Source organism: Pristiophorus japonicus, chromosome 10, assembly GCF_044704955.1.
Source record: "Pristiophorus japonicus isolate sPriJap1 chromosome 10, sPriJap1.hap1, whole genome shotgun sequence".
Taxonomy (NCBI): domain Eukaryota; kingdom Metazoa; phylum Chordata; class Chondrichthyes; family Pristiophoridae; genus Pristiophorus; species Pristiophorus japonicus.
This window is the reverse complement of record NC_091986.1, coordinates 159,807,928-159,830,455: the sequence shown is the minus strand read 5'-3', so window position 1 is coordinate 159,830,455 and position 22,528 is coordinate 159,807,928. Positions and strand designations below refer to the sequence as shown.

Sequence of the window (22,528 nt, the reverse complement as noted above, 5' to 3'; positions counted from 1 at the left end):
GGCTGGACTGACAAATGAGGAGAGACTGGATCAACTGGGCTTTCATACATTGGAGTTTAGAAGGATGAGAGGGGATCTCATAAAACATACAAGATTCTGACGGGACGGGACAGTTTAGATGCGGGTAGATTGTTCCCGATGTTGGGGAAGTCCAGAACCAAGAACCAAGGGGGACAGTCTTAGGATAAGGGATAGGTCATCTAGGACTGAGATGAGGAGAAACTTCTTCACTCAGAGAGTTGTTAACCTGTGGAATTCCCTGCCACAGAGAGTTGTTGATGCCAGTTAATTGGATATATTCAAGAGGGAGTTAGATATGGCCTTTACGGCTAAGCGGATCAAGGGGTATGGAGAGAAAGCAGGAAAGGGGTACTTTTGGAATGATCAGCCATGATCTTATTGAATGGTGGTGCAGGCTCGAAGGGCCGAATGGCCTATTCCTGCACCTATTTTCTATATTTCTATGTTCTAGACTCCCCAGCCAGGGAAAACATCCTCCCTGCATCTACCCTGTCAAACCTTGTAAGAATTTTGTATGTTTCAACGAAATCACCTCTCATTCTTCTATGCTCTCGAGAATATAGGCCTAATCTACTCAATCTCTCCTGATGGACAATTCCGTCAACCTCGGAATCAGTCTGGTAAAACTGCCTTGCACTCCCTCTACGGCAAGTATATCCTTCCTTAGGTAAGGAGACCAAAACTGTACACAATACTCCAGGTGTGGTCTCACCAGGGCCCTATATAATTGCAGTAAGACATCTTTACTCTTATACTCAAATCCCCTTGCAATAAAGGCCAACGTACCATTTGCTTTCTTAATTGCTTGCTGTACCTGCATGTTAGCTTTCAGTGATTTGTGTTCAATGGGAACCCAGGTCCCTCTGAACACCAACATTTCCCAATCTCTCACTGTTTAAAAAATACTCTGCTTTTCTATTTTTCCTACCAAAGTGGATATTTTCACATTTCTCCACATTATATTCCATTTGCCATGTTCTTACCTACTCACTTAGCCTGTCTATTTCCCCTTGAAGCCTCTTTGCAGCCTCCTCACAGCTTACATTCTCACCTAGCTTTGTATCATCAGCAAACTTCTGATATATTACATTTGGTCCCCTGATTGAAATCATTGATATAGATTGTGAACAGCTGAGTCCCAAGCACTGATTCTTGCGGTATCCCACTAGTTACAGTCTGCCAACCCGAAAATGACCCATTTATTCCTACTCCCTGTTTTCTGTCCGTTAACGAATCCTCAATCCATGTTAGTATATTTCCCCAATCCCATGAGCCCTAATTTTGTTTCGTTATCGCCCATTGTGCACTACTGCTGAAGACCAATTTTAGTCTTTAGCAAACCTTCTGAGTAATCTGTTCTGCAGCATTAATATTCTCACCTTGGTGTCTACAATGTTTGGCTATTACATATGAAATTCAGTCTGTGGGGTCAACGATTCATTAAGAACTCATTATAAGTATCTGAAGTACGCGCTACTCCTGTAGATGGCGCTGTGATAAGCATTTTCAATGTGTTATATTGTGTGACACACATTAGGTGCAATACTATAACAGTAAATCACACTGTGATCGCACAATCTGATCAGCAGGCTCCCAGAAATCACTCAAAATGCTTTCTGAAAGATTTTTCATCCACCTCTTTTTTGTCGGTAAATGAAATTTCTAACATCCAAAGGGTTTAATACAAAATAAAAAATTCAAAAGATTCATGTACCGAATGGGATATTATTCTTTACCTCTAGCTGTTTCTGCCAAGTAGCTTTACTTCAAATCATTTTGAAAAACAAAACACATTTAAAAAGTTTTACGGAGTTAACATTTACATTGAATGTTCTTTTCTTTAAAGTGCGTGAAAGTCTGCGTGCGTCAGAGAGGTGTGTACATCTTCTGATGATTACACCTATTGTAGCTTATGTTTTGCATTAAAGTGAGGGAGAGGAGGATCTGAGAGTGAGCGTTTGCTTCATTTATTATTTCAATTAAAAACCTTTATTGAATTTTGAAGATATCTAAGATAGCTCAATGCTAATCAAATGCATTTGTGAGATAGAGTCTAACTTTTAATATCTGAGATAGAGAGAGGGAAAGAGAGAAAAAGAGACACAAATAGAGTGAAAAACAGTCAGTTAGTTGCTTTCCTCATTCTAAGATGAATTTCGAAAGCAAATAAAGCCTCTTTGAGGGAAACATATATGAAGGGAAGGTTGGAGGAGAAGGGGAGGAGGGAAGCTGGTTGATGGTGATGGGGCCTCTTACCTCTGCATGCATTCTTGGGCAGAGTTACTGGAAGTAGGGGGGACAGTGAATGTAGGGTTAAGGGTGAGATAAGTGACAATGGAGCATCAGGGGAGCCTACAAGGGTTGCTTTGGTATTCCAAAGGGGAAATGGTAGGTGTAGTAATAAGTGTGAGGAGGTGGAAGGAATGGGAATGGGTCGTAGAAGCTGAGGTGCTCGAGGATACAATGGTTTGAGGGGGTAAGGGGAAGCATGAGTGATTGAGGGAGGGGATGAGAAGGGAGCCACATCGGGCTGCATTTCACTTGCAATTTCCACTCCAAATGTAGCTTGCAGCCGTTGGTGGCTCCTATTCCTGCCACAAACACTGCACCATACCACCTAACTCCCCCTGCCCCGCACCCCCACCCCCCCAGGAAAAAAAGAAAAAGGAGAGTAAAAAGAGAGAAGAAAAACAGTTAAGAAGAGAGAAGCAGCAGAGAAGAGAAAGGGAAACATAAGCAGAAGAAGAGAGACAATCAGCAACACAAAGAGAGAGGAAAGAGAGTGACCCTATTCTGTGACCTACCGTGCATAATAGTACAGGAAATTAGCTAGTTAGCACTAAAAGAACTGAAAGTTAGCTGGGTGAACCGGATGAGAAATTGCTATAACCAGCCAAGCAGATTATGTTGGACATGACTTCGGAAGTATTTCTGCTATTACCTTTTATGAAGCACAGATCCAGATGGCGGGTAGAGGGTATCACTACTGTACTCCAGACTGCAGGTATCATCAAAACAACAAGATGGAACCAGGTGAACAGGCCCTAAGAAAAAAAAAGTACAATCACTTCAGTTAGTCAACAAATAAAACACATATTGAATGTGGGACACATTTAGCTGGATGTAGATAACGTTCATCTCTAATCATCCCTAACTATGGAAACCTTAGACTAGATTTTGCAATGTCACTCTCTAAGCTTTACTAAATGTTTTGAGTGTAAAGGGACTGGAGCCTGACACTCCGACTCTGCTCTGATGCCAACCCATTTCTTTGCAAGGGGCAATACCCCTTTAAGTGAAGTGGGTTTGGATTAATCCTTGCCTCGTTGTGAGCAGACTGTAGGGGCGATTTTTAACTATCTGAAAAACAAGTTGCCAGCAATTGAAAACCGTGCGGTGAGGTGCGACGGTGAGGGACACACCTCACCCTTCCCACTGATACCCAGGTCTGCCTGATGTAATTTTCAGGCCGGTCTGTAAATGGCCTGCCCACTTGAAACAGGCATGCAGCAGCTTAAGTAAACAAATCACTTCCATATGCAATTTTCAGTCCAAATGCCTGGTTGAACTAGGCATTGAGCGTTCTTACCAGCGATCCTTGAAGAGGACACTGGCGCCTCTCAAAAACAGCCCAAGAAGATTTCCATTTTCTTCTTGTTGGGCCCAGGAGGTACAAGACTGCTCCCCCTGGGCCCCTCAATAAAACCTTGCCCCAGAATTGCCACTCGCAGACTCAAGCTGCCAGCCAGCTCAGCATTGGAGCTGGACAACTTCCTGCCATCCCAGAGCCAGCCAGCTAGAATGTGGTGCCCACGGCTTGCCAGGGTAGTACTACTGAAGCCAGGCCTCTGCTGACTTTGCCCCCATTTTAGGCACTGCTTGATAACTGCCTCCTGTATCTCTTCTTTCACTTCATCTGTGGCCCCTTCATCTGCTGCTGCTGGTCCATTTCCCCCTCATTCTTCATCTAGAGATGAGCCAGAAAAATACCTCAAGGAACCCTTATGGTGTGAGTCAAGTTGTCTCGGGCAGTTAAGATTGTTGGATTTTTTGGGCGAAGCAGTCACATTCCCAAACAAATGTAAAGAAAAGGCTGCTCCTCAGGTGCAACAAAATCAGCAAAGTCAGAACCGCAAGCAATGACAACACCTTTACGAGTTTTTGATGGTTGCTGTGTAGGTTTTGCCCTCTGCTCCGGCATTTTTTGGGGACACCAGCAAGATATTGCATCAATGGTGCAAAATAGGGCAATTGTGTTTGTGTGCGTCATTAACAGGAGCATAAAACATCTCCAACTTGATAGAAGAAATATAGTATTTGTTAGTTTCTCTGTGATTTATAAAACCTAACAACAAATGTAATTAATGCCACTGATTCAGTGCCCTTGTCCAGATCTCTGGCGTTTGTCCAAAATTAAAGACATGCTATGGTTGGTGGTAACCTGATAAAACAATTATTGTCTTTGTCATTTGAACGTGGCTGGCTTGATTAGGTGTGCTTGTCTTTTTGATTGAGTTATTACTGAGAGTCTGCCACAAAGCATAATGTTTCATTCTGGAAGTGGAGGTGGGAACTAACGTTGCCTACCATGTCCCCGCATCACCTCAAATGCACCTAAACATGGGCATTGCACCATGGAGCAGCCCAAGCACTTTCGTTCACCTGCGCAGAGCTTGTCCAGAACCTGGCTCTGTTGAAGAACTCGCGCAGAGATCAAAATATCAATATTCTGCTCCCTCTGTACCACAAGGGAGTACAATTTCAGATCCGAGGATTCCTGGTGACTAGGTTGTCACATCTGGTTTGGCACTGCTGTGAACTATATTTTTCTTCAAAAAATTATGATTTATAAAATCAATTACAAAATTCTGCAAAAACCTACGATTCATATTCCAGCAATTCCTTTTGTTATAAAAAAGCCTTTGTTTGGTCTCAGTAACAGCACTGAGCTGCTTTAAGAACAATTAATGGTGCAGTACTAGTCCTGTGCTGGCCAATACTTTCAATATTACTAACACCAATAATTCTGTTGGCAGTGTGGGAAGTTCCAAGGCAGCTTCAGAAGAAAAACACATACCTAGTTAAAATATCAACCCATTAATTAAATTACTACACTGTACCTCTGTACCACATTTGATCATCTTTAAACAACTGGTACAGGTGAATTGATATTCAAGCATTGTGTTCCTATTGACTCCCTCTTTGTTATTTTCTCTCTCTCCTTCTATCCTTTTGTACCATGATCAAAAGGGGCAGGCAGATGGCCTACTCCCAGGCTTGTGTGAAAGCCGCTTTGTAATTATTTCCTTTGAGGCACAAGAGCCTGTCTGGATGACTCAGTCCCCAATATTTCCTCCCTGAAAAGGCAGTTGTGAACCTATTGGTTGGCATCTTCCCCAACAATGTGGTTGAAGTCAGGAACTTCCTATTGAAGAATTCTCCAAGGATACCCTTAATCTCCTGAAGATTACTCACTGCTGTGCATACTTGTCCAGAACTGTGAAATACTAAGAAATGGCTGCAGCGATATTATTATAACTGCTGTGAATGCTACTCTGTTAACAGTCACCACAAATGGGCCAAGAGGCAGCATTAGTTGCCACCACCACTTTCAAGATGAAAAATTGTACTTTGTGGCAATTTCTGTAGTAACTCAATCAAAAGGACAAGCACACATAACTGAGTCAGCCAGATTCAAATGACAAATAAGATAATTGTTTTATCAGGTTACCACAAAAAATGATACACATTTCATTTTGCACAAACACCAGAGATCTTGTCAAGGACACCGAATCAGTGGCATTAGTTAAATTTGTTAAGTTTTATAAATCATGGAGAAAGCAACACTCTATTTCTTTCAACAAGTGGAAATGTTTTATGCTCTCGTTAACAATGCACACAAACACAATAAAAATTGTGATTTTTACAATGCCATACACTCATCTCATGTTGCACATAAAAGGTGATTGTCTACTGTCTTAAACACTTAAGGGATGTACTTAGGAGAATCCACATCATCCAACTACAATGAGAGTGTCGACATGTCTCCTCTAATAAAGCAGTCCTCTGGGGATTCTTTCTTTACACCTACCACAAGCCTGCGTTGGACCTTGTTGACAGTGTGTGCAGGTTCTGTGTGGACTCAGATTAATCCTCTGCCTGTCAAAGGATGACAGTTCCGCCCCATTTAACTGAGCATCCTGTAGTCTCATTGACCCTTTGAAAAAAGAAAAGCGTAGCAATAAAAAATGGTGTTTTATGACAGATCTTAATAACCTCAGCAGAAACCTGGCAGTTAAAATTGCCCCGCCTCTTTCCTGAACAATTTTCCATGAGCAATTTTAACCTGCTCTCCTGATACGCAAGGATACGCACCTGGAGCCAACAGGGTCTTCTTTACATATGCGGGTCAATGACATCATTGGGACCGGGCTGTAATTTTAGCTTAGGCCTGAGTGAGGAATGCACCTGGAGTTAGCTTCCCTTTAGGTATATATTGTTGACTCTGGCCACTATATATTTTTTCAAATACCCAGTTTTTCTAATGTCAGACCAACAGAAGCAGCGTTTTGAGAAAAACAGTGACGCAGGCTATAAACCCACAAACATGAATAGAGCTGCTTTAGCCTTTCTTTTATTAAAAAAAACAATGTAGCATACAGTGGTTATCAATTTTTCCACAAAACCCAAACACCAACAGACACTGGAAGTGAGACTTGTGAGGTTTTGTATGATTCCAACGCACACACTGTGGTGCTGTAATAAACATTAACATTGGAGAAGAATAAGGACTTTGTGTAAACGACAATACTAACAACATTCGAGACAAGTTAAGAAAAAAAGACTTGGATTTATATAGTGCCTTTCATGGCCACCGGATGTCTCAAAGCACTTTACAGTTAATGAAGTACATTTGGAGTGTAATCACTGTTGTAATGTAGAAATGCAGCAGCCAATTTGCGCACAAGCAAGCTCCCACAAACAGCAAAGTGATAACGATCAGATAATCTGTTTTTGTTATGTTGATTGAGGGATAAATATTGGCCAGGACACTGGGGATAACTCGCCCGCTCTTCTTCGAAATAGTGCCATGGGATCCACCTGAGAGAGCAGGCGGGACCTCGGTTTATCGTCTCATCTGAAAGACGGCACCTCTGACAGTGCGGCACTCCCTCAGCACTGCATTGGAGTGTCAGCCTAGATTTATGTGCTCAAGTCCCTGGAGAAGGACATGAACCGCAACTTTTTGACTCAGAGGTGAATGTGCTACCCACGGAGCCACAGCTGACACTAATATTATGTTATGTCAATCCAAACCCGAGTTACTCCAAATGAGACCACAAACATTATTTTGTGAAGGAAGTTAAAAATCATTTAAATAGGCACAACCAGTTCCGCAACCAACATTTTAAGAATTTTCTACACCCGTAAGTTTTAATTAATTTAAAAGTCAATCCTTATTCTAAATAAAAGCAGTGAGTGGATCTTTGCAATCCTTTCTGCACATCAATGGCATATTGTATCAGACTACTGCACACGGTTGATCTAATGGGGTTGGTCACTTCACTTTGATTTTTATTCAGACATAGAGACAGTATGAATATAATCTAATTGAAAACATTCCTTCTTCATGAAGAACATTTTTTTTAAGTTTAGAAGTCTTCTCAGCCAGGCCTGGACCCAATCACTGTGTTAGACGGGTCATCTGCCTCCCAGATCAATCTTTAAAATACACAACATGTTTGTGTAGGTATAATAAAACTGCTGACTATGGGTGGTCTGCATCCTTGTGCTTGATCTTTGTGGCTGTTTATGGGGCAGTTTCAAATCCAATTGCAAGAGACCGAGAAGAAAAGGAGAATAACTCCCTTAGCTCATTCAAGGCACACTACCATTATGAGATAATTTAACTACATGAATATACTAGTCATAATGACATTGATTGAAGTTTGAGGACCATGTGGACAGGAATAAGCTCAACAGATGCCCAATTGATTCCCCTATTGCTGTCCCTTTTTTGGTCTGCCTGTACAGGCTAAAATAAATGAGTAAGTCTCTTCACAGCTCCAGTTTCAATATTGCTTTATAAGGATTCCGACTTCACAACGTTGGCCACTAAAAAATCACGACGTGGCCAATAGCTGACCAAACTAATCTTACATAAGGTAGGTAAATCGCAGTTATTGGTGGCGCCTTTTGGTAGCAGCTTTTACTTAGATCTCTGAGTCAGGTGCATTAACAGCTGAGATAGCAGGACCAGAATTATAAAAGGCCAACTGGAGCAATATCAAATTGCGCCTTTGGAAAGTATTTGCATAGCCTTTGTGCATATGGATTCTGCTGTATTTGCAACCATACTTTATATGCACATAGATTGGGAGCTTTCACATGTCTTGACAAAAAGTGAAGGCAATTTATAAGCTGATGAACAGTTTCTAATTTTTTCCCCTTCCTTTCCTGCAGGTGATGACTCATCAAGGGTGCAGTTACATTGGCACCAAAAGCCCATGGTCCCTCACACAACTGCCCATTCTTCATGAGAGAGCCAAAATAGTAAGGGGCTGAAATTTCCCCCGACTGAAAGTACCAATCCATGGCACGGAGAGTAGACCCGATATTCAGGATTTGGAAAAAAATTTCAGCTGCAGGCAGTGTTCCCGTCGGCTGTGGGACGGAAGTGTGCGTGGAGCAGGTCGGACGCCCCTCGGAGTCATCAGTGTCACAACATTCCTCCTCTTCAGTTAAAGGGGAGGGCGGCTGCAAACTCTGCAGCCACTTTAGTGGCGCAAACTGAGCCACCAAGGAGGGTTTTGGCCAGCAGCCTGGTACCCCAGAGGGAGTACAGGCGGTCCGGCGGAACCCATGGGCGCTATTGTGGGGCCGACCTCAGAGTCGGCCGACAATTAAAATAAGATGGCGTCTGCGGCAGTGCGTCCTCCCCTTTAAGGGCGAGCATGTTGCCCAGACACACACAGCTTCCAGCAGGGGAAAACTGTCAAGTGGCACCAACTGATGGTAGTGCCGCGCTCCCGCAGGGTAATTCCACAGGGGGCAATTCCCCGCGGGTGTCAGAAAGGGGGTCGCCGCCGGTCGGTGCATGTCCGCGGGTGGCAGAACAGGTAGTATGGAAACCCGTTTCTGCCGAGCCCGGCCCGGAGGCAATTTAAGATAGGTTGGCCCATCTGTCTGCCCCTGGTCGGTAAGGCCTATCCTTAATGAGGAGGGCAATTTCAGCCCCTAAGTGTTCACAGTTCTATTTAACTGTAACAATAAGTTACTCAGTTCAATCCAGTTCTCAATCCATTCATACACAGTGCCCAGCGGGAGTCATCGGATATCGATCAAAAGTAACCGCACTTTCCCCCCCCTCTCTGGCACAAGGAAGCTTTTACTAATTTTAGCACACTTCCTCACCTTAGCCAAGATCAGTTAGCTCAGTTAAACCTTTCTTGGTCTGTACAGCTCCATCTCACACTAGGGGATGCATTTAACCATTGAGCCATTTCAGGAGGTCAGAAACATTGTTATAACACAAACTTACAACTGGGTTTTTTCTCCATAAATTGCTTCTTGCAGTAGATGATGCACAGGATGAGGAGAGCCAGCAGAACCATGGCCAAAGCACTGCATATAACTGCCGCCAATGCCGTGTCACGAGGGCTGGAGGCAGTGGAGGGGATCTTCACCAGGTTTACTCTAGTGCTACCTAAAACCAAGAACAAGCAGAAAGGAGCATTAGGAATGACTACAAGACCACAACAACTTGAATCCCACACTTCGGCCAGAAATCAGAACTAAACCAATTTGTGTTCTTAAGTACATATGTCTATGTTGATGCTCTTCTAATATTCAGGGACGATAACGCTTTAACTCTTTTTTTCATTCATACTTTAGGATGATGTAACAATTTCAAATTCCAAGCACTTTTCAGTTCATAACCTCATTATTTTGGTTAAATGGGTCTTTTGATAATTAAAGGCTTGGATATGTCTATGAACTTGCTCTGCGTGTGTAAGTGTGGCAGAATGGAACCCCTGCCCACCCTGGCCCCATTCCATATCTTGAGGATGGAGTCATTTGCATATCCAACGTGGTCTGCCACTACCTGCAAGGATATGAGCCAATCCACCCTTTGATGGCAGAACCGTGCTTTGACTATCTGCTTGAAGTCTCCACCGCACAAGGATCAAATGTTAGGGCCACAATATTTTTTTTTTGCCTTAAGCTAACAAAAAATTTGAAACAATGATTTGTTAGTAAGGTAATGGATATATACAGTTTTGTGTACAGACAAAACTGTGTGTAATTCTAAATGTGCATGAAACATGGGGCTAGAACCTCCATTTTTGTGGTTATAATGGGCAATATTCCGGCGTGGGCGATAAAAAAGGGTTTTCAGATCACCGCCTTCTCGCCCATTCTCAAAACACCTAATCTCCACTTTTGGAAATGGCCGTTACCACGAACAATATAAAATGGGTGGTAGCGTTAAATTTTTTTGACCTTCTGCCATAAAGTGTGGCCGTCATTAAAAACAGCATGACAACGCTCGATTCCCGCGATTCTGGAGGTCAAGGGTCACCATGACATGCGCAGAAGAGGAAACAGAGAGGGAGGGAGCTTAGAGGGACTAAAGGCGTGGCTGGGTGTGGTGTGGCTGCTTTGGGAGGACGGAGGGAGACTTTAGAGCTTCACAGCAAGTAGGCAAACAAAAAGTAGCTGTTACCAGCCACATCTTTGACCGAATTTGGCCTATAATGGAGAGAGGGGAGGCATCGCAGCATGCTATGGAGACTGACGCTGAGAGAGCAGTGAGGTGGGAGAGGTGCACATTGGAGGCCACAAAAGAGCCAGGAGGTTCTCGGACAAGGCAAATGCCTCCTTCCTGCAGGAAGTCGAGTCACACTGGGGTGATCTGACACAGGGAGGGCATGGGAAGCCCACCGCAAAGGCATACCAGAGGATATGGACCCAGATAGCAGAGGTGGTCTCGTCGGCGACCAACGAGGTGCGTGAGGGCAACCAATGCCGCAAACGATGGAACGACCTTGTGGGATCCGCAAGAGTATGTATTACATTGATTTACATGTACTTATGTATTTATATAATTTGATTTGTTACAGTCATGAGTGACTATCAGCAGATGTGAGGTCTTGCACTTTTACCGGGAATGTTGTAGTCAAAGCCTGTAAGTCTTTAGGTAAAGAATGATAATCATAATAATTATGATGACATCTGTCAGTTATGTGTTGTATCAGTGTCTGTGACAGTACCTAGCAATGATCTCATGCTATGTCGTCCTGTCACCTTTTACAGAAGAAGTTATCGACGATGAGGTCCGTGCAGAGGCGAACGGGTGGGGAGCCACCAGTCCCCAGCGACATCACAGAGATGGAGGAGTGAGTGCTCGCATTCGTGCGGAAGCACCCTCGGATGCATCTGCAGACCCTGAAGTGATGCCACGTGAGTAAAGCTTACACCACTGTGTCATGTAAAGTCAATAGATGCCGCACCCACTCATATCCGAACAATCATATGTGATAGATGATTTCTAAAGTGTCATAGAAATAATGCTGGCCCGATGAAAATCACTGCAATGCACAATGTTGATGGTCATGAAATGTGATGTCTGTGATAATTTTGATAGCGGTGGTGCTTTTGTTGTGCATATGCTGTGTGTAGCGCTGGACTCATCTTGTCACCCTAGAACTCCCTTCTCCTTTAATAACCTCATTTGTGTTTTGCAGCTCAGCCAGTAGGCGGCCCCAGGCAAGACCACAGAGGCCAGAAGGTGGGGGCGCGGGGCAGGAGTCGGCGGACGATCCTACTACATCTGGTGCTGAGGAGCTCCGATTCTCGCCCGTCAATCCGCTGGGTCTGTTCTCCACAGATGGAGCACGGACTTCGAAGAACCGGCATCGTCACACTCCAGAAGCCATTCCACCCCAAGGGCATCGAGTGGTCCTCCGGTCATTCCCGCCTCCACGCTGGAGGTACGGGCCCCAAGCACCTCTCCACAGGGCACCCCATTTGTCCCTAGGACGGCGCCGACCCCGCGGAGGCCTCGTGGACGCGGCGGGTCAATTCCACGAGCGCGACATAACAGCAGAGTGATGGTACAGTTGTCCAGGAGGACTGTAGACATTAGTGACCAGTTCATCGAAGCATTGGGGGCTATATCCCGACAGCTGGCCCCCATGACCGAGTACATTCCGCGCATGGCAGGGTCCCTGGATGCGATAGCCAGGAACACTGCTGCCACAGGCTTCCCAGTGGTTCCAGAGCACGGCACTCCACCCCTAGGTTCCGAACCACCACTGTGAACGACAGATGAGAGCAAGGACCAAGATCCTGCTTCTGTATCAGAGAATGTTGCCCCCTCGGCACCCCCCGCTCCCGCACCTGTGCAACAACCACATCTGCCTTCGTCCCCCCAATGAGGCACCGCCTGAGGAGCTCCTCGGCCAGGTGCCATGGAACGAGGAGGGGAAGGGGTAGAGGTGGGGAGAAGGATGGGGGGGAAGGAAAGTGAGGTGCATGTGCGCAGGTGAAGGCTGTGTTATATCTCCATCTGGGTGTATGCAATTTGTTGCAATATATGGGGCTGGGGACCACATTCCTGCTTTGCCTTTGTATTCTGTGTTACTGGACATGTTGAACATGTGATTTATGTCAATGATGGAAAAAGTGGGGTGGGGGTTGGGTGTAATTGGCTGTGATACTTATGATTTCAGACCAATGTTGGTATTAAATTTTTGTTATTGACCATAACCTTGTAGTGCATTGTCTCAGATAGCTGGACCGTTATACACTGGTGATTCCTTACCATGAAAGGGTTAAACACAACTTAACATCAATCAACGTAAATTTTAACTGGCACCAAGGTGATGGGCACCACTGATGTCTGAGCTGCACACACACAGCAGTGTGTCAGCGTTGTCACTCACATCAGCGCTCTTTCAGTCAAATCTTTCAAATATCAGCTCCTCACGTAAGAGTGGGATTTAACAAATGCCAGCCACACCGCTGACGTTCGTTCCGGTTAATTCTACTTTTTGTGGCTGTTTTTTTGAGCGAGCGATAGTATGGGCAATATGTGTGCGAGGTGGTGAAATTGACGATGGCCGATCTCCATGGCCGCTAGTTTGGGTAAGTATGCTCTTTACGACAAAAAACAGTGGGTGGGCGTTAATATTGAATCTCGACGTTAATTCCGTGCGGAAAGTAACGCTGGGCGATATTATGGGTGTTGATTTCGACCATTCTGCTAATTTCGCCCAAAAAAAGTGGGCGGACGGTAATATTTTTTCCAGGCGTTAAGCACATGGGGAAAGTAATGCTCGGCAATAAGTTTTCATTTTGTGCCAAAATGGGCGATATATGGGTGTTATACGTCATTTCAGCGGTTAAATGGGCATTAAGCATGCAAAAAAAGTGGAGGTTCTAGCCCATGGTCATTTTCAGGTTGGCAGGCTGTAACTAGTGGGGTACCACAAGGATCAGTGCTGGGGCCTCAGCTATTTACAATTTATATTAATGACTTAGATAAAGGGACCAAGTGTAATGTATCCAAGTTTGCTGATGATACAAAGCTAGGTGGGACAGTAAGCTGTGAGAAGGACACAAAAAGCCTGCAATGGAATATAGACAGGCTAAGTGAGTGGGCAATATGGTGGCAGGTGGAGTATAATGTGGGGAAATGTAGGGTTATTCACTCTGGTAGGAAGAACAGAAACACTGAGTATTTTTTAAATGATGAGAAACTATTAAATGTTGGTTTTCAGAGAGATTTAGGTGTCCTTGTACAGGAAACACAGAGAGTTAGCATGCAGGTACAGCAAGCAATTCGGAAGGCAAATTACATGTTGGTCTTTATTGCAAAGGTGTGAAACTACAAGAGTAAGGAAGTCTTGCTACAATTGTACAGGGAGTTAGTGAGACCACACCGGGAGAACTGTGCAGTTTTGGTCTCCTCATCTGAGGAAGGATATACTTGCCTTAGAGGTAGTGCAATGAAGGTTCAATAGATTGATTCCTGGTATGAGAGGGTTGTCCTATGAGGCGAGATTGAGTAGTTTGGGCATATACTGTCTGGAGTTTAGAAGAATGAGAGGTGATCTCATTGAAACATACAATAATCTTAGGAGTATCATAGAAACATAGAAAATAGGTGCAGGAGTAGGCCATTCGGCCCTTCGAGCCTACACCACTATTCAATAAGATCATGGCGATCATTCACCTCAGTACCCCTTTCCTCTCCATACCCTTTGATCCCTTTAGCCGTAAGGGCTATATCCAACTCTCTCTTGAATATATCTAACGAACTGGCATCAAAACTCTCTGCGGAAGAGAATTCCGCAGGTTAACAACTCTCTGAGTGAAGAAGTTTATCCTCATCTCGGTCCTAAATGGCTTACCTCTTATCCTTAGACTGTGATCCCTGGTTCTGGACTTCCCCAACATTGGGAACATTCTAACCTGTCCAGTCCCGTCAGAATTTTATGTTTCTATGAGATCCCCTCTCATTCTTCTAAACTCCAGTGAATACAGTCAATCCAGTCTCTCCTCATATGTCAATCCTGCCATCCCGGGAATCAGTAAGGTGAACCTTTGCTGCACTCCCTCAATAGCAAGAACATCCTTCCTCAGATTCGGAGACCAAAACTGAACACAATATTCTAGATGAGGCCTCACCAAGGCCCTGTACAGCTGCAGCAAGACCTCCATGCTCCTATACTCAAATCCCCTCGCCATGAAGGCCAACATGCCATTTGCCTTCTTCACCGCCTGCTGCACCTGCATGCCAACCTTCAATGACTGATGAACCATGACACCCAGGTCTCGTTGCAACTCCCCTTTTCCTAATCTGCCACCATTCAGATAATATTCTGTCTTCGTGTTTTTGTCATGAAAGTGGATAACAACACATTTATCCACATTATACTGCATCTGCCCACTCACCTAACCTGTCCAAGCCACCCTGCAGCCTCTTAGCATCCTCCTCACAGCTCACACCGCCACCCAGCTGAGTGTCATCTGTAAACTTGGAGATATTACTCTCAATTCCTTCATCTAAATCATTGATGTATATTGTAAATAGCTGGGGTCCCAGCACTGAGCCCTGCGGCACCCTACTAGTCACTGCCTGCCATTCTGAAAAGGACCTGTTTATCCCGACTCTCTGCTTCCTGTCTGCCAACCAGTTCTCTATCCACGTCAATACATTACCCCCAATACCATGTGCTTTAATTTTGCACACCAATCTCTTGTGTGGGACCTTGTCAAAAGCCTTTTGAAAGTCCAAATACACCACATCCAATGGTTCTCCCTTGTCCACTCTACTAGTTACATCCTCAAAAAATTCCAGAAGATTTGTCAAGCATGATTTCCCTTTCATAAATCCATGCTGACTTGGACCGATCCTGTCACTGCTTTCCAAATGCGCTGCTATTTCATCTTTAATAACTGATTCTAACATTTTCCCCACTACTGATGTCAGGCTAACCGATCTATAATTACCTGTTTTCTCTCTCCCTCCTTTTTTAAAAAGTGGTGTTACATTAGCTACCCTCCAGTCCATAGGAACTGATCCAGAGTCGATAGACCGTTGGAAAATGACCACCAATGCATCCACTATTTCTAGGGCCACTTCCTTTAGCACTCTGGGATGCAGACTATCAGACCCTGGGAATTTATTGGCCTTTAATCCCATCAATTTCCCTAACACAATTTCCTGACTAATAAGGATTTCCTTCATTTCCTCCTTCTTGCTAGACCCTCAGTCCCCTCGTATTTCCAGAACGTTATTTGTGTCTTCCTTCGTGAAGACAGAACCAAAGTATTTGTTCAATTGGTCTGTCTTTTCTTTGTTCCCTATTATAAATTCACCTGATTCTGACTGCAAGGGACCTACGTTTGACAGGGCAGTTGCTGAGAAGTTGTTTCCCCTGGCTGGAGTGTCTAGAGCTAGTGGGCATAGTGTCAGAATAAGTGGTCGGCCATTTAAGACTGAGATGAGGAGGAATTTCTAAATTCAAGAGGGTTGTGAATCTTTGGAATTCTGTACCCCAAAGGGCTGTGGACGCTGAAACGTTGAGTATATTCAAGGCTGAGATAGATAGATTTTTGGACTCTCGGGGAATCAAGTGATATGGGGATCGGTCGGGAAAGTGGAGTTGAGGTTGAAGATCAGTCATGATCTTACTGAATGGCGCGAAGGGCTGTATGGCCTACTCCTGCTTCTAATTCTTATGTTCTAATGGGGCAACCGGGCCCAGTGTGCTGATTTTCTGATTGCGTTTGGAAGATAACTGTGAGGACAAACTTTATGTGGTAAATTTTTATAACACTGGAACAGTACCTAAAAGTACACATGCAAGTTTATTTTTTGACCTCCATGCCTTTTCCTCAGTGGCTGGGTAAGTCAACAGAGTAAATAAACCTGCATTGTTGCCCTGTACATGTGAATTGAACCACTCAGCTTGTCACCAGAAAAGCTGGTGGTTTTTGCCTCAGGTAACAGTGGCCAATGAGTTACCATTGGCAAAACCGATCAGCTAGGTTGTGACACCTTCACGGTAGAAACACTGTATCATTTGCCACTGAGATCAAGCTGGCTTTGGGAAAACATAACATAAAGCTTCACTCACTGCAGGTAATAGATACGGTGCCAAACTCAGTTGTTTTTCCTCGGGCAAAGATGCAAAATCATTTGGAGTTCGGGTCCAGATGCACGTCAAAAATATGTGTCAAAACCAGTGAGTGCCAAAAACAGTATGATTATGTAGAAATGCGAGCTCTTGCACAGATAGTACAACCTCCACCAAAAACAAAATTCAAACCCCCAAAGACAAAAAAACAAGAGACTCCCACACATACAAGTAAAACAAGGCTTCTCATACAAAGGCTAAGATGCACAAATATTTAAGCTCACATTCTCTTTGCCCCATGCCTCTTTTTTTTACCTCTCCCGATGCCTAAATACTAGCATGCTTCATCCTCAACATGCAGGGACTGGAGGACTGGTAAAGGCTGATTTTTGATTGGTGCAAAAAATGCTGTTTCTTGATTGGTCTAAATCTACCAATCAAGGAGCATCCTCGCCCACTCTTCCAGTGCTGCTTGGAATAAAGGACTGAAGCTGAGCCAAAGTAGAAATTGGTTTTGTGCACAAATATGCAACGGTGAAAGGAATCTTTAAAAAAATTATCATCCAGATAAAAGGAGCTCATAGGCTTGGCACAACCTACCCCCCGCCCCCACCAATCTAGGTCACAGGAAGTTTAACCAAAGCAAAAACGTGTTTCAAACCAGTAAAATGGGAATAGTGGTAATTACTGAAGAATGAAGGGCATCAGATGAGTGGTTAATACTGCACCATGATAGTCATTGCTACATTGTAATATTTAGGAGAAAATTGGTAATACTAATGAGGGCACTTTTCCTTTTTTAAGTGTAGACAGCTGTTTCCCTGGTAAATTCAACACTGTGGCAATGTTAAATCATTATTTGTTTTCTCAACTTCTTAAAATATCATGAAAGAATCTTGGGAGTAAGAATTCCTTTGTTTGCTATTTTGAGCAAAATGGGAAACACGTTCTAAAAGAATTCCTTCATATTTCACTCAAAATACTAAACAGAAGAAACATTCATAAAAGTCATCACAGAGAGGAGTCCTTACCCTTTAGTAATAACTTGTGCAGTGCTGGATGGGCAAAGTAATGGAAATTCAGAAAACTCAGACTGATAATCCTGATGTTCACAGAAAGGATCGTGCTTCTAATTTCTGTTCTAAATATTTCTTTGCCTACACTGTTTCAGAGGACCCCCATGTCAGAGGCAGGAATTGCATTTCCACATTATTGCAGGCGGTGCCAGCATGAGAGTAAGTTACTGACTAATGTAAATTGGCCGATTTTCATTAATCATTTTCAGGTTGGAAAATGAACACGCAAGTTTAAACATTCTTTTCTGAAGTGTGTCCTTTACTTGTAGTTACACCCAAAATGAGACCAGTCTGTGTACTTACTGAATGATGACAGGTAGAATCTTGAACAAGGATGGGTAATAACTGAGCCCGGAGTTGACTCATGAGAATTCATGCAAACTCCTTTGAAATTGTACAAAACAAACCAGTAAATTGAAAAGGATGATTAATGAAATTGTCCCAGGTCATCTCCATTGAGTTTAATGTTTTAAGTGGGAGGATGACACCACAGTGTACTTGTGGAGATCTAAGATACTGACTGGGTCTGGCGCTAGTCCCCAGTTTAGATCAGTTAACTCAGTACAGACCAAGGAGCAAACCTGCCTTGCCTATGTTCAGTATGATGGTGTTTTGACACACCGTGCTGTTGGGCAAACACCTGAAAAGGTGGTTTTGCTGCAAATTTACAATACTCTTGAAAGAACATTGTTTATGACTCTTAGGCAGCGAAATTGCCCTGGGGGCAGTAACCAGCTGGGGCCTGGATTTTCTGCTCCTGTATTAGGCTTACCGCCCATCAAAGGAAGTAGAGTACAATCTTGCACACTCCACTTCCTTTCGGGGCGGGTCCCGGGGTGCTACAGGGGTGAGACCTGCAGTGCCAGACGGATGCTCCATGTAGCGCCGACACGCTTCAATGCCGCTTCCCTTCGCTTAAAGGGGAGGGTCGCTGTGTACTCTGCAAAGCCTTTGCTGGCTTCCAGTAGGCCAACAGGACAGCGGGGACCGGGCCTGCAGCCGGGCACCCAAAACGGAGTGCCGGGCTGCACAATGGCGATCCACACCACATTAGGGATGATATACTGGAGCTGACCCGAGAGTCGGCAAACCAGTAAAGTTGACGGCGCAGGTGATCTCCCCTTTAAGTTCCGCCCTGCAAGCGGATGTCGGCCAGCTTCGCGACTCGGTGAGGGGTCACCGCGCATGGCGATGACGTCATCGCTGATTGTTCGGTGGCCCAGCGCTGCCATGGCAGCACCTCCGCAAACTCCTAGGCAATTTCCTCTAATGGACCTCTAAAAAAGGGTCAATTTCACCCCGTTAATCTTTGGGGGGTGTTGAACAATCCTATTTCAGCCCACAAAGGTTTACATGGTTGAAGGGCTGCAAGACAAAAAAAATTACTGCTATTAAATTGTCCCAGTTTAAGAACACTAAATCCTATATGAATGTAATGTCACTATTCACAGGTCTGGCTGCATACCAACGGTGCAATAATTTCAATAAAACACTAGGTGGTTGGCCTTGGAGGCATAGTCTTGCAGATGAAAATCCTGGGAATTCCAAGAAGTTAAATGTTGTCTTTTCTAGGAGCACAGGTAGTAACTTGTAGAACTATTGTATTATGTAGATAACTACAACAATGTAATAATATGGGGATGTGTATTGTGCTTTCTGTCTGACTTTTAACTGAATGATCCTATTCTGGTGCTTTAGGCAAAGTTGTCATGTTATTTCGTCCCTGACGACTACGTGTGCGGGAAGTGTATCCGCCTGCAGCCCCTGATGTACCGCATTGTGGTACTGGAGCTGTGGGTGGATTCATTCTGGAGCATCCATGATGCTGAGAATGACGTCAATAGCACGATTAGCGAGTTGGTCTTACCGCAGGTAAAGGGTACACAGCCAGATAGGGAATGGGTGACCAACAGGAAAAGCAGTGCAAGGAAGGTAGTGCAGGGGTCCCCTGTGGTCATCCACCTGCAAAACAGATACACCGCTTTGGGTACTATTGAGGGGGATGACTCATCAGGGGAGAGCAGCAGCAGCCAAGTTCATGGCACTATGGGCGGCTCTGCTGCATAGGAGGGCAGGAAAAAGAGTGGGAGAGCTATAGTGATAGGGGATTCGATTGTAAGGGGAATAGATAGGCGTTTCTGCAGCTGCATCCGAGACTCCAGGATGGTATGTTGCCCCCCTGGTGCAAGGGTCAAGGACATTCTGAAAAGGGAGGGTGAACAGCCAGTTGTCGTGGTGCATATAGGTACCAACGATATAGGTAAAAAAACGGGATGAGTTCCTACGAGCCAAATTTAGGGAGCGAGGAGCTAAATTAAAAAGTAGGACCTCAAAAGTAGTAATCTCAGGATTGCTACCAGTGCCACGTGCTAGTCAGAGTAGGAATCGCAGGATAGCTCAGAAGAATACGTGGCTTGAGGAGTAGTGCAGAAGGGAGGGCTTCAAATTCCTGGCACATTGGAACCGGTTCTGGGGGAGGTGGGACCAGTACAAACTGGACGGTCTGCACCTGGGCAGGACCGGAACCAATGTCCGAGGGGGAGTGTTTGCTAGTGTTGTTGGGGAGGAGTTAAACTAATATGGCAGGGGGATGGGAACCTATGCAGGGAGACAGAGGGAAATAAAATGGAGGCAGAAGCAAAAGATAGAAAGGAGAATAGTAAAAGTGGAGGGCAGAGAAACCCAAGGCTAAAAACAAAAAGGGCCACATTACAGCAAAATTCTAAAGGGCAAAGTGTGTTAAAAAGGCAAGCCTGAAGGCTCTGTGCCTCAATGCGAGGAGTATTTGGAATAAGGTGGATGAATTAACTGCGCAGATAGCAGTTAACAGATATGATGTAATTGGCATCAGGGAGACATGGCTCCAGGGTGACCAAGGCTGGGAACTCAACATCCAGGGGTATTCAACATTTAGGAAGGATAGACAGAAAGGAAAAGGAGGCGGGGTGGCGTTGCTGGTTAAAGAGGAAATTAATGCAATAGTAAGGAGGGACATTAGCTTGGATGATGTGGAATCAGTATGGGTGGAGCTACGGAATACCAAAGGGCTGAAAACGCTAGTGGGAGTTGTGTACAGACCACCAAACAGTAGTAGTGAGGTTGGGGACAGCATCAAACAAGAAATAAGGGATGTGTGCAATAAAGGTACAGCAGTTATCATGTGCGACTTTAATCTATATATTGATTGGGCTAACCAAACTGATAGCAATGCGGTGGAGGAGGATTTCCTGGAGTGTATTAGGGATGGTTTTCCAGACCAATATGTCGAGGAACCAACTAGAGAGCTGGCCATCCTAGACTGGGTGATGTGTAATGAGAAGGGACTAATTGGCAATCTTGTTGTGCGAGGCCCCTTCGGGAAGAGTGACCATAATATGGTAGAATTCTTTATTAAGAAGCAGAGTGACACAATTAATTCAGAAACTAGGGTCCTGAAATTAAGGAAAGGTAACTTCAACAGTATGAGGCGTGAATTGGCTAGAATAGACTGGCAAATGATACTTAAAGGGTTGATGGTGGATAGGCAATGGCAAACATTTAAAGATCACATGGATAAATTTCAACAATTGTATATCCCTGTCTGGAGTAAAAATAAAACGTGGAAGATGGCTCAACTGTGGCTAACAAGAAAAATTAAGGATAGTGTTAAATCCAAGGAAAAGGCATATAAATTGGCTGGAAAAAGCAGCAAACCTGAGGACTGGGAAAAATTTAGAATTCAGCAGAGGAGGATAATGGTTTTAATTAAGAGGAGGAAAACAGAGAACGAGGGGAAGCTTGCCGGGAACATAAAAACTGACCACAAAAGCTTCTATAGATATGTGAAGAGAAAAAGATTAGTGAAGACAAACATAGGTCTCTTGCAGTCGGATTCAGGTGAATTTATAATGGGGAACAAAGAAATGGCAGACAAATTGAACAAATACTTTGGTTCTGTCTGTCTTCACGAAGGAAGACACAAATAACCTTCCAGATGTACAAGTGGACCGAGAGTCTAATGAGAAGGAGGAACTGAAGGATATCCTTATTAGGCGGGAAATTGTGTAAGGGAAATTGATGGGATTGAAGGCCGATAAATCCCCGGGGCCTGATAGTCTGCATCCCAGAGTACTTAAGGAAGTGGCCCTAGAAATAGTGGATGCATTGGTGATCATTTTCCAACAGTCTATCGACTCTGGATCAGTTCCTATGGACTGGAGGGTAGCTAATGTAACACCACTTTTTTAAAAAGGAGGGAGAGAGAAAACGGGTAATTATAGACTGGTTAGCCTGACATCAGTAGTGGGGAAAATGTTGGAATCAATCATTAAGGATGAAATAGCAGCGCATTTGGAAAGCAGTGACAGGATCGGTCCCAGTCAGCATAGATTTATGAAAGGGAAATCATGCTTGACGAATCTTCTGGAATTTGTTGAGGCTGTAACTAGCAGAGTGGACAGGGGAGAACCAGTGGATGTGGTGTATTTGGACTTTCAAAAGGCTTTTGACAAGGTCCCATACAAGAGATTGGTGTGCAAAATCAAAGCACATAGTATTGTGGGTAATGTACTGACGTGGATAGAGAACTGGTTGGCAGGCAGGAAGCAGAGAATCGGGATAAAGAGGTCCTTTTCAGAATGGCAGGCAGTGACTAGTGGAGTGTCACAGGGCTCAGTGCTGGGACCGCAGCTCTTGACAATAGACATTAATGATTTAGATGAAGTAATTGAATGCAATATCTCCAAGTTTGCAGATGACACTAAACTGGGTGGCGGTGTGAGACGTGAGGAGGACGCTCAGAGG

The 22,528-nt window shown here is 44.3% G+C and overlaps 1 protein-coding gene across 4 annotated transcripts in view; it reads right to left on the bottom strand.

Moving 5' to 3' along the window:
- The window catches only part of LOC139275152 (tumor necrosis factor receptor superfamily member 19-like), an 87,616-nt gene that overhangs the window by 8,270 nt on the left and 56,818 nt on the right, over positions 1 to 22,528 (bottom strand). For all 4 annotated transcript variants that reach the window (XM_070892219.1, XM_070892220.1, XM_070892222.1 and 1 more), the window contains exons 6-8: positions 9,563 to 9,727; positions 6,113 to 6,238; positions 2,963 to 3,065 (exon numbers count right to left, since the gene is read on the bottom strand). In XM_070892219.1, coding sequence (XP_070748320.1) covers positions 2,963 to 3,065; positions 6,113 to 6,238; positions 9,563 to 9,727 — 394 coding nt within the window. The remainder of the gene's footprint in view (positions 1 to 2,962; positions 3,066 to 6,112; positions 6,239 to 9,562; positions 9,728 to 22,528) is intronic.